At 36.9% G+C, this 12698-nt stretch overlaps 1 protein-coding gene and 1 pseudogene across 1 annotated transcript; one reads left to right on the top strand and one right to left on the bottom strand.

Annotated features, from left to right (window-relative positions):
- Window positions 1-880: 880 nt before the first annotated feature.
- Window positions 881-3821, bottom strand: LOC113768673 (light-induced protein, chloroplastic-like). Its single transcript, XM_027313125.1, has 3 exons — window positions 3282-3821; window positions 1601-1796; window positions 881-1304 (listed from the first exon to the last, which is right to left on the bottom strand). The coding sequence occupies exons 1-3, from the start codon at window positions 3731-3733 to the stop codon at window positions 990-992; spliced, it is 963 nt and encodes a 320-aa protein (XP_027168926.1). The 5' UTR covers window positions 3734-3821; the 3' UTR covers window positions 881-989.
- Window positions 3822-7700: 3879 nt separating this feature from the next.
- On the top strand, window positions 7701-12096 carry LOC113769188 (annotated as a pseudogene).
- The last annotated feature ends 602 nt before the right edge of the window (window positions 12097-12698 follow it).

Here is a 12698-nt window from a genome sequence, read left to right as displayed (position 1 = left end):
TTTACAAACTTGCATTTGATTTGTAAGAGACGTAAAGCTAATATTTAAAAAGAAAAAATTGAAAAAATTCATTTAGCGAAATGTGATGAACATTTTAAACGATTTTTCCTAAAATTATTTAAATAATTGATGGATTACAAATTCAAATATCTTTCAAATTTTCCAAACAATCTAGAGAGATTTGAGAAAGTTTCATTTTTTTTTTAATCAATTTCTCAACCTAAACGCAGCCCAAAATAACTTTCCCCATGCTCACCCTACTTCTTGAGCTTTTCACTAGTTAATAAAGTAGCATGCCTTCCTTAGTTATACAACACAGCACAAGTTATTGTTTATGCATTTCAACCCGCCTTTAGACCCGTTAGAACATGCAAGTAAAGCTATCTCGAGATTATAACTGTTTTTTTATGTCCGCCTAGTTAATTTAGGCAATGGTGAAACCGTGAAATCCTTATCGCTCATGATACTGCAACAACCTAGCCTGCAATGAAATCCAGACTGCATACCCTGCTTTCCACCTGCATAAATTAACTTCAATATATTGCATTGGCTTTGTATAACGTAGATTAAAAACCAAATGTTCTCTGTGTCATTTATGGCTCAAGAACCCCCGAAACTCAGTATGTATGTCTTAAGCCGTAAATGCCACTCTTTTCCAGGTCATGTAATCAACCAGAACAAACTCCTTATCCCCACTTTCGGGGCTGCAGGATCCTGCTAAAACAACAAAATCAAATCAAATAAACAGACCTGTAGGCTACAAACCTGCAATTCGTCCAGGCATGCTATAGGTGCTACAGGCCTATCTATACCCTTCGAGTTCCCATATGCTATACATGTCCCAAGCACAACCATATGGAGACATTCTCGCAGACATCAATTAGTCATAAGAATTTCCTTTCATACATATCCAGTGTACTTGATAGTTACATCTAGTTTTACAGACAGGTAAAGGAAGGAACATTATAGGTAACAATTCAGTAAGCAGTCTAAGGTTTCAGAAGAGGGCTGCCTTCCTTGATAAGCACAAAAATACTGCCTCCATCTCCCCTTGAAATCCGAAGCTCATCATCCAGGTATGTGGTGAGAAGCCACGACTCGGCATTCCTATTAGAAAGAGAGAATTTCAGTGGTGGTCGGCTAGAAATGGACTTTGCGACTGAGGATGCTGTGTCCTGGACAGAAGTAAGCAAGCCCTTAACGGGGTTAAGATCGATCTTTTGTCCCAGAAGCTCCACACTTTCTGGCAGCTCAATGGAGTCTGTCAACTGGGGAGTTCCAATGACACCTTCTTCAAACTTTATCTGAAAATGAAGTAAGTGCAATTTACGCGAGTGGCACCAACTTGTACCAAATAAAACAAAAGTGAAATAGGGCAAGATTAACATCTCCGTAATGACAAAGTTTAGAGCACTCCAGAAGAGTAAATTGACATAAAGACCACAAAGACCTTTACAATATGAAGCTCCAAAAAACACAAACACAAATTCTTGTTCATAAGAGAAAGGGCCCCCATGCTATTTAAGGACTATAAAAAGCACACCATTACAACATGAGAATGTCCTTCAGATGATCTACAAGACGAAGGTCAGAAACCAACCTGCACGCGCTTGGGACTGCGGACTTCAAATTTGGCATTTGTAGTAATGGAAGTCGTAGCCAATGGCCCAGCAAACTGGACGACATTCTCAACAGTGAAAGCCTCTGAGTCAATGGTCTGTGATATCTCCTCCACCTTCACCAAGGGCAGTGTGCCTCTCGACAACAAAGGAAACAATCCAATAAAAGACGTGTACCTGCATTGACTCGCATAAAAGAGTTTTGGCATCACCAATTGATTAAACTGACATGACTAGAGAGTTTTTCATCGAGGGTCCTTAACACAATCAAGTTTCTAGCTAGCTGCTAATACAACCAAGTTTGATTAAGCCATTTTCATTGACAAAAACATTCCATATTTCAAACCTAAACAACCTTGTAGGCAGTGCAAAAGAGACATCAACAAGAATCACGATAACATGCTTCTTCAACAGAAAAAAACAGTTTAAGCACCATGCATGGGTTTCAGTTTGACCAATTGGATCAACTAATCAACGGGAAAAGTAAGTTTCCCCGGTCAGATAATTATCTCTGACCATCATTCAGCTGCACATCTCTCCAATTTCAATCGGTGAAGGAGTAAGTGACGTAGATTCCTCAGACAGAATGTCCATCTCATCCACTGTGATTGTCTAAAAGAAGAAGAAGAAGAATAAAGCAGAACTTTTGAAAACTAGCAGTTACGTCCAGCAACAACACACAAACTGATAACCATACAAGCATTGAACATTATTTGTTGCATGAGTTGTACGCTGATATCATTCATGAATAGTCCCGACCTATTTGTGTGAATGCTATCAAAAATTTAACATTTTATTCCCTAGCTGGCAAGGCCAAATTTTATCATTAATTAGACAGCAAATGGCACAAATTGCCATTAAACTAATGACTATTTTTTTCAACCACTATTGTTTTGTGACGAAAAAATGTATCTTTTCATTAGTTGCGTTATCAAAATTAAATTATTTTTTATAATTGAAATAACTATTTTGGCAAAATAAAAAAGCTCAGTGACACAAATAGATAATTCTGAATAGCTTACTGACTATTTTTGCTGTTAGCTCTTAATTAGAAATATCTTTCTTTGAGAGAAAACGAAAAAAAAAAGAAGAAGCAAAACACATATCTGTGTTACTACTTACAACTAAATATTTGTGGGGACAGCCTGGTTAGTACGTCATATTGTAGGTGGTACGATTTAATTACTCTTACACGAGCATTATGAAACCGCAATTACCCTTACAAGACCTGCCCAACCAACGTGCACAAAAGTTCATCAAGGAAAACACACCAGGTCCATCAACACTAGAAAAGTACCTTCACTGAGAGGTACAATCATTTAAAGGTTTAGTTCACCGTTAAAGGTCCACGTAAGTATATTCCCAAACTAAAGTAGAAGAAATCGAAACAACCACATGCACACCCTTCGGCATTGGTTTTTTTTTTTTTTTTGTTAAAAAAGAAAGTATGGAGATGGAAGGGAATTTGAACTCATGACCTCTAATTTCGACGACAACACTTCCTACTCTATAAACAACAATAATTTTGGGGGGAAAAAGGAAAATTAGGATGAAATTGAAACTCATGGAACTGAACCTAGAAGGAGGATAAAAAGTACTTATCATAAAACTAATACAGGGTTCAATAATTAAACTTAAAAAGGAAAGATGATTAGCACTCACGCAAGAATCCATTTGCCATTGAGCAGAGTCAGCGCCTCAGTTGGAGCCGGAGTTGGGTTTTTAGCCTCCAGCTGGGTGATCAGCTCCACCACCTCCGCCCTCGTCTCGCTGCTGGCACTCAATCCTCTATCGGTTCCATAAAAGGAGTCCACCAACCGTTTCTTCAAGATATCAATCTCCGTCGGCTCCTTTGGCGGCTCCTCCTCCGCCACCGCAACCCCGGCTGCTTCCTCCTCTGGGCCATAATCATCGCCTGCAGCCACCAGGACTACAAACCCAGGCCTTTTCTTTGACGATTCTTTGATTGAAATAGAACTTTGGAGCGGCTTTTTCAGTCCGAAATCGGTGAAATTCACGGCAGAATTTGAAACTTTAGTGCCGAATTGAGGATGTTGAAAGGTTTTAGACTTTATTGTGTATGAGAATTGATTGAAAGAAGTGATGGAAGACATTTTTTGTGATGGGGATTGGGAATGGAGGAGCGTGTCCTGTTTGGAAGTGAAACAGAGAGATTTTGATTTTTCGAAGCTGGAGCAAGAAACAGAGGAACTCTTATGAACTGTTTCGAGTCAGATTGGCTGTTTGTATGACTTGGCGGTTGACGGATAGTCAAAAGACTTAATAGTCCTTGTTTTATTACCAAAGATTCGTTGCTTAATGAGGGTAATTTGGGGGTTTGGAGTTTGTTCTGCAATCTTATAGTATCTCGACACGTGGTGGAATTTTACGAAGCAGGGTCAGATTGCACGTCTTTGATTAGTCAGTGTTCTCCAATAGAGCTCTCGAAAATTCTTTAAAATTTTTTGGGAAGGAAAATAGGAGAATCTATTTGTTTGGATAAAGTATTATTTGAAATAATTACTGTAATACTTTTTATGATGTGATGTACGTGAGATAAAAAGATGAATGAATTAAAAAATGTGTTTATGATACAAGTAAAATATTATTTGAAAAAAATTGATATCCAAACATAGCCGTCCTCCTCCAAGATTTGTCATAATATTACTTAATACCTCTAAAATTTGCAAAATCTCTCTTACCTCCGTGATAAGACCACGATGTCCCTAGTGAAGATCATTTATTGATGATAGTGATACTACCCCAGGTAATCCAAGTATTAATTACTACAAAAAAACCCAAGGGAAAAAATAATTTTTAGAACAATAAAATCTAGACAAAAAATAACCAAATTGCCATCCCATATTCGCATCAGTTTGGTTGTATTTTTTAACATATTTAAATAAAAACAATACTTCTTGTTGGAGTCTATACTTTCTTGCTCTTGGAAAAATCGAAAAAAAAGATGAGCAGATTTTGATGACTACCGAAAAAGCACAAAAACTTGATGGGTTGAACTAAATTGGCTGAAAGAGGAACAATTTGGCAAGACTAGACCTTGCTCACAAGAAACCTGTATGAAGATCTCAAGGCTTATCCCCTCAGTGAGGGTTAATTAGATAACCTTCTACCATTATCGAGTCATTGAAAATAACTCTCGAAAACCAAATACTTATCTCAGGAGGCAATCCTATATGATTCGAAGATGAGGCTCACCTGCACAGAACTTTACCCATTTCGATCGTGACCGAACTGATATAGTTTGGTCATGTCACCTGTTATCATATCTTTCTTAGTCTTTCCAATTACCTACAAGATTATACCTTGTCATGTTTTGCTAGAAGACTTTCTTTAATTTCATCTCAATTTACCCATTTTGTTACTAAATTTGTTTGCTTCCATTGTTGCGATTTATGCTATTGAAGCAACTTATAGCACTAATGATCATTAAAAAAAACTGCCATCTTGTTGCAATTTTACTTTTATTGTGCTTGCATTCCTCCCATTTCACCTTAACTTATTACAGTTATTTTGATTTTATTGTTGCTCTAATGTTCACAAATAAAACACATAAGGGTAGAAATTAAAGTATTATCTTGCTTCTTATTAATGTTGATTAATCCATAGAGACTGAAATGTTACGGGAAGTGTCAACTCAAAAGGATAACAGAGATTTTGAAAATGTCAGAGTACTAAATAACAGAGTATTATATTTACAAACCTTAGGGGAGATTTTTTATATATATATATATTTTTTTTTAAAAAAAAAAAGCTGCTTCTTTTAAGGCACGTCATCCTGGTGGTGATGTTAATTTAATATTGAGCGTTCATGGTTTGGATCGGGTGTCTGGGTCGGAATTTGTAATAATTGTGTCCCTAATAAACAACAGATTAGTCACGTTGATGTGCATCAATGGAAATGCTGATTTGATCCCAAACGCTCCTCGTCCGTTAGGTAAGTCACCAAGCTCGCGTGGCTACAAAGGGCTTCGACAGTAGTTACGTTACGTGTGGGTAATTGTTGTTAAACAGGATTGCCGGTTGAAATGCAAACTGCGAAGACGTGCTAATTTCACAAAGTCGAGGAACACGCAAAAGTGCAAAACTAGTGCCCCCAAATGTCCATCCAAACGGGTCCTTAACGCCTCCTTTTATTTAGTTGTTCAAGACGAGACTCAAATAGTTCCCGTAAATGCCTCTCCAGAGTCCGAGGGGCTATTTCATAACTCTACTTAATGTTACAAATTAAGTCATTTAGAACTTATTAGAATGTTAGGGCCTGTTTGGAACCTGAGTTTTTTAGGAGTTTGTCTAAAACTTTACTGAAGTGCACTGTAGAAGTTTTTGAAAAAATTTTGTAGAAGTTTTTGTAAGGTGAAAAACTTTTTTTTTCTTTCTTTTTCTTTTCTTTCTTTCTTTTTCTTTTTCTTCTTCCTTCTTCTTCTTCTTCCCCGTTACCTCCGCCACCCCCTCTGCCCCGCCTTCCCCCTCCCCCCGCCACCACCTCTGCCCCGTCTTTCCCCTCTACCTCGCCACCCCCCGTCTCCCCTGTTTCCCTTCCCGTTCTCACCATTTTTCTTTTTTTTTTTCACAGAGAGATGGGGAGGAAATGGGGGAGACGCAGAGAGAAAAAAAAAGACAAGAGGGGAGGACGGCAGCAGAGGAAGAGGGGGATAGGGAAAAAAAGGGGGAAAAAAAAGAAGACCGGCACTGGCACCGGAAATCGGCGCCGGAGCCGGCGATGGAGGTGGTGGTGGGGGAGGAAGAAGAAGAAAAGAGGAAGGGAATTTTTTTTTTTTCTGTTTTGGATATTTTAAGTGTGTAGATAAAAAACTTTAGGAAGTTTTTTGGGGTTCTTGTAGCAAAAGTTGTTAAAAAACTAGTAGCTAAAAAATTTGGTAAAAAACTAGAGTGACAAACAGGCCCTTAGTTTGTGTATAAAATTTTTAAGTAAAAAATATTTGTAAAACTTTGTGATTTGACTACACATAACATACTCTCATATATGCTCTCACATAGAATATGCTAGTGCTCAATGCACACCCAATGTAATATTTATGGTCATATATTTTAAATAAGTTTTTTATTACTAAAGTAAACTTTAATTTTTTAAATATTTTTCATAAAATATTTTTATATTGGTAATTATAATATTTAGGGATAGTTATGTTGAAAACATCTACTTTAATAGTTATAAGTAAAACTAGTTATAGGTAATTAAAATAAAAAAAAGTTTTTATAAGAGTAAAAATAAAAGTTTATAAAGTGGCGATAAATGTTTATTCTAAATCCTTTTCTCAGGCCTTATATATGGTATAGATATTTGTTTACTTTCTATTCAACACACATAGATGCATGCATGCACACACGCACATACACACTCACAAGGAAATACACACACTTAAACACCACCTTTAAATTGTGTCATTATTTTCTCTCTCTCTCTCTCGCTCTTTAAATTGTCTCTCTCTATTTTTTTTTTCACACAAACACACTTTCTTTCTCTCCAAATACATAAATAAAGGCAATTTTTTAAAGATAAAGACATATCATTTTTGTGAATTTCAATTCAATATTATAATTCAGTTTGTTATCAAATAGATACTATAACTTAATCAATTTAGCAATTTAATTTTAAATTTCGGAATTCAGATTTTAGACTTTAATTTTAAATTTCCGCTATTGAATTGGACCTATCTGGGACTGAAGTATGGGCTCGGAAGCTTTCCACCTTGTCGTAGAGTGAGAGGAGCTTCCGATGACTTGATAGTACTAGGAGGCATGGGCCGCGCGTCGCGCGGCGACAATTTATAATGGATGCCCATAAAGAATATATAGTGGGTATATAATTTGAAAAATAAAAACGTGATATTATTGTATGTAATAAGTGGGTGCCATAGATTCTTTCGGGTGGCATGATGCCATGAACCCGGTTAAATCTTCCTCTAATTCTTTCAATTATTGCACCCGTAAGAACAAGGAGACACTCCAGGACAACCAAAAGTATAAAGTGCAATGGAATAGTTCTTACTTTGAACCACCAATGCCAGCCCTCAACACACCTTTAGACAGCATCACAGACCAAAAGGATGGAGGAGAAGAGCGATTTTAGATGTGTTGAATGTTCTTTTCCCATCAAGAGTCTCTACATTCAGTATTCTCCCGGAAACATCCGCCTCATGAAATGTGGGAATTGCAAAAAGGTGGCTGATGAATATATTGTGTGTGAAGTCATGATTATTCTAATTGATTTGATTCTGCACAAGCCTAAGGCATATAGACATTTGTTCTACAATATGTTCACCAGGGACATTCTGGATTCTGAGTGTTTAATGTGGAAACTACTATTGGGTTTTTTAATGCTGGATTCTTACAGAAATTGGGTGTTAAATGCGAATGACTCAGAAAGCACTTCGTTAATGAGCTTTGCTGCAGCCTGCAGTATTGCGGTTCTGTAAAGATCTTGATTGATGTTGTTTTGGGAAATTTCTTGTTTATGTCTGTGGTACTCATCGGTTCTGCAAAGTTTCTGAATGCTTCAGTTGGAGTTCTGAAGGGCAAAGATACAGCCCTTACCATGCTTGTTTCCAGTTACTTTAAGATATTTCTTATCGCCATGACGGTATGGGAATTTCCTTCTTCCATGATCATCAGAGCAGCTCCAATGGGGGTGTAATGGCTCCCCATTACACCCCTCCATGACACGGCTCCCCATTGGAGCCGTGTCATGGATATTACACGCATCATGTTGATGCGTGTAATCTTTGAATTTTCTTCCTATGGCAACGGTAAAATTTCAGGGTGCTGAGGATTTCCAACGGCACTATTTTTTTAGAATTCTATATAAACACACAACACTTTTTACTAAAATATATCCCAATATTCTACTCTATTATTTCTTTTATTCTCTCACACAATTCTACTCTCTCACTCATTTAATTCATTTTTTGTGATTATGGATGAAAATTGGAGTAGTTTTACAAATATGTTAAATGCTCCAAATATAGAAAATTCATCATCCTCACAAAATCAAAACCCCCAAAATTTTCCAAATTACCCATTTTCTGGTATTCCTACAAATGTGCAAAATTATGCATTTCCCCCAAATTTATCCACTTCCAATCATCCATCAAATTTTCAAAATCCGCCAAATTTTTCATATCCAATTCCCATGTATCCTCCACCTCCTTATTTTAATCCAAATATGGGAAATCATTACACATCGGGGTATTATAACTTTGCATGGGTTATGGAGGCTCAAGTACTCCGTCAGAGATAAGGAAGGATTTTGATTTCGCCGGCCAACAACAAAATGCTGCATCAACGGAATCAATGCCGGACTCTCAATTTCCACCATTTTCAACACAACGTGGGGTGGATAACATTACTCTCACCAATGAGTCAATGGAAGAATCTGATTATAAACGCGTTCCATGGAGTGTGGATGATGACAAGATACTTGCAAGTGCTTGGCTCACAATTTCTAATTGTAGCATTGTGGGTAATTCTCAAAATGAAGAGAGTTTTTGGAAACGAGTCACGGAATACTTCAACGAGAATCGGCAATGTGGGCCGCCAAGAAAATATAAGGCTGTGAAATCACATTGGCATTGGTTGAGTCGAATGGTCAATGAATTCAACCAATGCTACAACAAATTGGTTGGAGAACATCATAGCGGGTGGAATGATGATCAGATCAAACAGCATGCACGAGAGCTTTTTCACCAGAATAAGAATAAGCATTTTGTACATGAACATGTATGGGTGCTATTGAAAGATGATCCGAAATGGAAAGCAAATACTCCTATGCAGCGTTCTTAAAAAAAAATAAGGACTGATGAAAGCGGGGCATACACTTCTTCATCCAATGCGGATTCAAATTTTGACATCGATGATAGTGAAGTACGTGAAGTTCGTCCACTTGGTCAAAAAGCAGCTAAAAAGGGAAAGAGAAAGGGAAAATCAAAAACGAATGAGCAAGATGTTGATGGAGAACTTAGTCAAATCCGGAGGAAGTTGAAAGAGCACAAAGAAGAAAAATTGCAAGCTATGGAAAACTTAGCAAATAAGTTAGACAACTATAATTTTCGAAATGATTATGAAATCCTATTGAAGGATACCACAGGCATGTCCGAGCAGCAGCTTAAAATTCATGAGCATATGTGTTCCATCCTAAAAGCCAAGTATAATATTCCTTAGTTTAGCTTTAATTTCATGGTTAGTAATGTCATTTTTAAATTTTCCATTTTACATTTAAGTGATTAATAAAAATTTGTTTGCACTATGTAACTTTTATGTTTAATTTGGCATTTTACTATTTTTATTATAATATTAAAACTTAGCCGTTGGGAAACTACCGTTTGGAATCTAGTCCGTTAGAAACTAGCCTTGGAAATTAGCCCTTAAAACTGCGCGTTGGAGAACTAGCCCTCTATTTATATATTTAGTCGAGGACCACATTTGAACCTGTATAAACTCGAACACCTTCAAAATGTCTCAATATGCTGATCCCTCTCTTAAATAGGAAGAAGTTAGAAAAAGTTTAGCTGATAAATGGAGGCAACACAGGAGATCAAATTATGATTGCTTGTTGGAGGAGGTGGCGAATTGCACACACTGACTTCAAATATGCATCCACGTAGTCGAGAGATATTATGACGGAGAGCGGGTATCGGGCATTGTCGACTTCTTTTAATTGATTATGTTGCCAAAGACAATCCAGTTTAGTCCTGTCACATATATCCCGACGGTTTCGAATGAGGATAGAGAATTATTCTTCGCGTTGTGGATGTCATTACATAATCATTCTGAGTTTTTTTCAAATGAGGCTTGATGCTGCAGGCAAAAAGGGCTTTCTCCTCTTCAAAAACCACGGCGGCTATCCGACAAGTTAGCTATATGGGCACGCAGTGAATCAGTTGGACTGATAATACGGATGGTGAAACTGACTGCAATCGAGTGTTTGGTCAGAATTTTGTAGTGTGATGATCGATTATTATGGGGCACAATACTTGAGAAGGCTAATGCGTATTGATCGTTGAACGTTACCTAATTGCATTCCGAACGAGCGGCATGGCTTCCCTGGCATGCTTGGTAGCATTGACTGCATGCACTGGCAATGGAAGAATTGCCCCGTGGCATGGAAAGGTCAATTTACTCGAGGTGATCAAGGATCTCCCACAATAATGCTAGAAGCAGTCGCATCAGCCGATTTATGGATATGGCATGCATTTTTTGGTGTCGCGGGGTCTAACAATGACATCAATGTGCTCAATCAATCTCCACTATTTAATGACGTATTGCAAGGATACGCTCCTGATGTTCAATTTATGGTAAATGGCACCCAATACAATAAAGGATATTATCTAGCAGATGGCATATATCCAGAATGGGCAACATTTGTTAAAAGTTTTACATCTCCTAGAGATCCAAAGAGGTTAAAGTTCAAGCAAATGCAAGAGGCTGCAAGAAAAGACGTTGAGCGAGCTTTTGGAGTGCTCCAATCTCGTTGGGCTATTATACGTGGTCCTGCTCGATTTTGGCACAGAGCAAAACTCAAAGATATAATGTACACATGTATCATATTGCACAATATGATTGTGGATGATGAAGGAGATGCAATAAGAAACTGGGATGCTGACGATGACGATCCAACGATTCCTGTGACTCAAGGTTCGGCCGAAAATTTTCAATATTACCTTCAAAGGAATGCGGAATTACGTGATCGAGAAGTACATCATCAACTTCGATCAGACTTGGTCGAGCATATTTGGGAACGATTCGAAGGCAATGACAATGAAAACTAGTATTCATTTTGTTATTATTTGTATTTTATTTGATTTAACTTATGTAATATTATGTTATGGAGTTCAACTAATTACATTCCGAATTATTAATTAAGTATGGATTATTATGATATCTTCGCATTTGAAGTATCAAATATTTGTTTAATTTCCTACATAATTATTTTTAAAAAAATAACAATATATTATTTTTGAAACATAGAAAAAAATATATTATTCAAACTTAAAAATTAATAATATCATTTTTAGAAAATAAAAAAATTCAAAATGTACAAAATTTAACGAAAGTTAGTACTTTATTTTTTAAAAATAACAAAATTAGTTTTAAAAATTACTTTATTTATTTATGGGATATGAGTTATGCATTATTAAAATAAATATTTGATTAATTGTGGACCCATGCTATTACACCTTGTGGAGTGTAATCCATTGTGAGTGAAAGTGTAATAAAAGAGGAGAAAGTGGAATGCTGACGTGGCATGTGGATTACACTTTATGGAGTGTAATCCATTGTGGATGCTCTCATAATTGATATGTTTGTTCTGTCATCAAATACAGTTGCTTTAAAAGTGATCGTCAACTCAGCTACCATTAGATGCTTTGGGGCCTGCGTCGCTGCGCATGCTGTGAAATTTTTTGTCAGTGAAGGGCTCAGAACACTGCATTTGAGCTAATAATATTCTTATAGGGACTCTATTCCATCTGAACATTTGGATCCTTATTAGATTTGAAACCAATCGAGAGCAACCTGCTCTGCAATCTGATTTGAACACATCAATGCCTCAGATTGTTGACCACAGTCGTACCTAGCAGTGCTGGCTTGCATCCGTTGCTGGTCATGAGGGCATTATTTGAAGACACTACAATTTGGTCCTCTCATAATCTGCTTCCCTGTAGACGTGGTTTTGATGATGAATTGAAAGCGGGAAAACCATATCCCAAATTCTCCTGATTTATATGGTAACTCAAAACTTACTGAAAGCGGAAAAACCATGAAGGGTCTACTACAGATTTCACTAACAATATAAATATCAATAATCACCATGAGGTGGTATAGTTTCTTAGTATATATTTTTTTTCCGAAACGATATTAGCCATATATTAATCATCAACTAACCTTTACACTTGGAGCAAAGGCCCCTAATTCTATACAAAAGTGCTCAATAGCACAGAGGATTTATCCATTCCTCATCATGCAATATACCTAAGGCATACTCCCCAACTGTAGTACTAACATGATTATCATTTTTAGATATATTACCAAAAGAGCACATTT

This window comes from Coffea eugenioides, chromosome 4 (genome assembly GCF_003713205.1).
Source record: "Coffea eugenioides isolate CCC68of chromosome 4, Ceug_1.0, whole genome shotgun sequence".
Classification (NCBI taxonomy): domain Eukaryota; kingdom Viridiplantae; phylum Streptophyta; class Magnoliopsida; order Gentianales; family Rubiaceae; genus Coffea; species Coffea eugenioides.
The sequence above is the reverse complement of the archived record's forward strand: the minus strand, read 5'-3'. Positions and strand labels throughout refer to the sequence as shown.